This window comes from Etheostoma spectabile, chromosome 16 (genome assembly GCF_008692095.1).
Source record: "Etheostoma spectabile isolate EspeVRDwgs_2016 chromosome 16, UIUC_Espe_1.0, whole genome shotgun sequence".
Lineage (NCBI taxonomy): Eukaryota > Metazoa > Chordata > Actinopteri > Perciformes > Percidae > Etheostoma > Etheostoma spectabile.
Window position 1 is genome coordinate 23,306,400 of NC_045748.1, and position 2,559 is coordinate 23,308,958.

General features: G+C 38.7%; 2 protein-coding genes across 2 annotated transcripts in view; both read right to left on the minus strand.

Annotated features, from left to right (window-relative positions):
• The window catches only part of zdhhc12b (zDHHC palmitoyltransferase 12b), a 7,178-nt gene extending 6,323 nt beyond the window's left edge, over positions 1 to 855 (minus strand). The window contains exons 1-2 of the mRNA XM_032539433.1: positions 465 to 855; positions 38 to 177 (exon numbers count right to left, since the gene is read on the minus strand). Coding sequence (XP_032395324.1) covers positions 38 to 177; positions 465 to 561 — 237 coding nt within the window. The 5' untranslated portion in view covers positions 562 to 855. The remainder of the gene's footprint in view (positions 1 to 37; positions 178 to 464) is intronic.
• A 253-nt stretch (positions 856 to 1,108) lies between these two features.
• Positions 1,109 to 2,559, minus strand: part of uap1l1 (UDP-N-acetylglucosamine pyrophosphorylase 1 like 1) — a 26,616-nt gene continuing 25,165 nt past the window's right edge. The window contains exons 8-9 of the mRNA XM_032539417.1: positions 2,154 to 2,220; positions 1,109 to 1,898 (exon numbers count right to left, since the gene is read on the minus strand). Of these exons, the coding sequence (XP_032395308.1) occupies positions 1,812 to 1,898; positions 2,154 to 2,220 (154 nt within the window). The 3' untranslated portion in view covers positions 1,109 to 1,811. The remainder of the gene's footprint in view (positions 1,899 to 2,153; positions 2,221 to 2,559) is intronic.

Genomic DNA, 2,559 nt, shown 5'->3' on the forward strand with positions numbered 1-2,559 from the left:
ATATATATATATATATATATATGTATGGATTATTCACCTGTAAATCGCTGTCATCAGACAAAATGAACCCTGGGTCCATCAGAGAAACGGCGAAATACAGCAACACCGACACCAGGACCAACAGGACAAAGACCACAGGCTGGACAAGCTGGCCTGTCTCCTCCTGCTTCCTCAGCTCTAAACACCAGAAAGACAGGAAGCTATTGATTCAATAATACATCCTGTAGTCCTGCTGAGAGGTCTCAGGTCTCCAAAGAACCAAGTTTATCCCATAAATCATGGCTGTTATTTAAAAGTGTTAATGCCAATCTGGCAGTATTGCTTCTGAGATAGCATCAGGATATGGTATTGCCATCTTACATCAATAATTGGCTTGTTATTTCACATATTATACATTACTTTAAACCTACAGCTACCCATAATGCAATGCTATGTGGTATAATGTATATGTGTGACAGGCTTACCTGTATCATGTAGGAAGAGTATTAATGCTATGACCCATGTCAAAATCACATGAGCTGTTCTTACCAGAAACCCTGAGCCAAAAACATTTTTGAACATGGTCCTATTAGCATGTTAGAGCGTCCATCTAGCTAGCTTTAGTGACAGGATATAGTCGGTGTGTAACGACAGTAACGTAAGCTAACGGCTAAATGCTATCCAGCGCGCTAACCTAGCCTAGCTAGCTAAACAACTGTCATTCCTAAAACATCAAAAAAAGCGTCCTGTCAGAAAGCTAGCGTTAGCTAACGCTAACGTCGCCAGGGCAAAGACTAGCGCTAGCCTGCCACGGTTCAGTCTATGTGGTTTTTCATTTGTGCCCGAGCCAAACGTTGAATTAAATACAAGTAAAAATACACAACAATTGAATTTAAGCTTGGTTCGTTCTAGCATTCTGCATTTATTATTTTGTTGTTGTCCCTGTGCTGTCTAAGCTGTGATTGGCCAGCGCCAGTCACGAGACAGTCCAGGATAGAGTGGCCGGGAGGGACAAAAAGCATCTACTTTTCTTCTTCTCAAAACAAGTTGAAAAAGAGCCATTGGACCTTTAAAGTTAAAAAAGTAGTCGCGTTTGACTTTACTAAAAAGAATGTGAGACGGGGTGAGGTATTTTGATTCATGTTATATTTTTGGTAACATGTAAACAAAACTTATGTTAATTTCAAAAACCCATTGATAGTCCCTTATTGCCTTATTTGTTTTAAAGAGAGAATTACATGACAGTTTGAGATTATTCACAAGTTCACGTACAGTTTACAGTACATTATCATTGTTATACTGCTCATTTTAGCCTAGCTTATGTCTATCTGTAAAAATTCTGTCTATAATAATAGCCGCCTGTATATATATCCTATTACATATTCACCTGTAAACTCTGTAAACCTCAGAATATTAGTTCATTGTACACATCTGTAAAATTCTACTTATAGTATATCCACCTGTATATTATATTCAGTATATACCAGCTGTAATTCTCCTCACAATCTTGTTATCTATATTTTATATTCATAGGACAACCCATCTGTAAAATTCTGTTTATAATATTTTCATTTCCATATTTATTCACTTATGCACTTATGAAACCATATCCTGCACTTACTGCTATTGCACGTCTGGTTAGACCCAAACTGCATTTCGTTGCCTTTTACCTGTACATGTGTAATGACAATAAAGTTGAATCTAATCTAATCTAATCGTCTTTATTTAAACAATTGTGCATTCTTGGGCAGAAACAACAAACACATCCCTCCAGGGTTCCATCTCCATCCTGGTATTCACAGTACTGGAATATCTGCTCCATCAGAGACATGTTACTGAGCCTGCAGCTCTTTGGCCCTTTGTTGATCCAGAATGAGAGGAGTTGGCAGTGTCCTCCCTTTCAGCAGCTGCTCCAGGCCCTGGCAGAACAGGTGAGACGGAGGTTAAATTACATCACCATATTTGGATGAGACACTAAAGATGACAGCAGCGTATTCCATTTTCACAATTGATTTGTTTTGTTTTTTATTCCCATGTTCCTGCTCTATAGGTTTCACCAGATTAACACTGTAACCCAACAACTAGGTTTGGCCTATCTTTACAAAGTGAAACTTTTTTTCCCCCAATATCCTTTATGTTTTTATATGAATTTGTAGCCACTTTAATGTCCTCACCTCTCCGAAGTAGGACACCAGTGGGGAAATTTCACACAGTGCTGGATGACTGTCCCCTGCTGATGCACTATGGGGGGGGGGAAACATTTTTAGATTTCAAGGATAGATTCAGTTGTTTTCCAGTCTATCTAAATACAATAATCACAAGTGCATATGACCATTAAAAGAGTTGTTGGTTGCTGTGATCATTTATCCTCTCCATAGAGAGTATTTTATAGACACGTTCTTGATTTGACCAAGACTGCAGAAGCCACTTATTAGCTTTAGCTCAATTTCAGAATTATTGTTATTTATTCTCTTTTCTTCCAGTGTTGTCCGTTAGGAAGGGCTCTCTTCAAGGCCAGTTGGAGAAAGAGTTATCTAGCTGATGGGATCTTACAGAGCTACTGAGCATGTGCGACTCCCA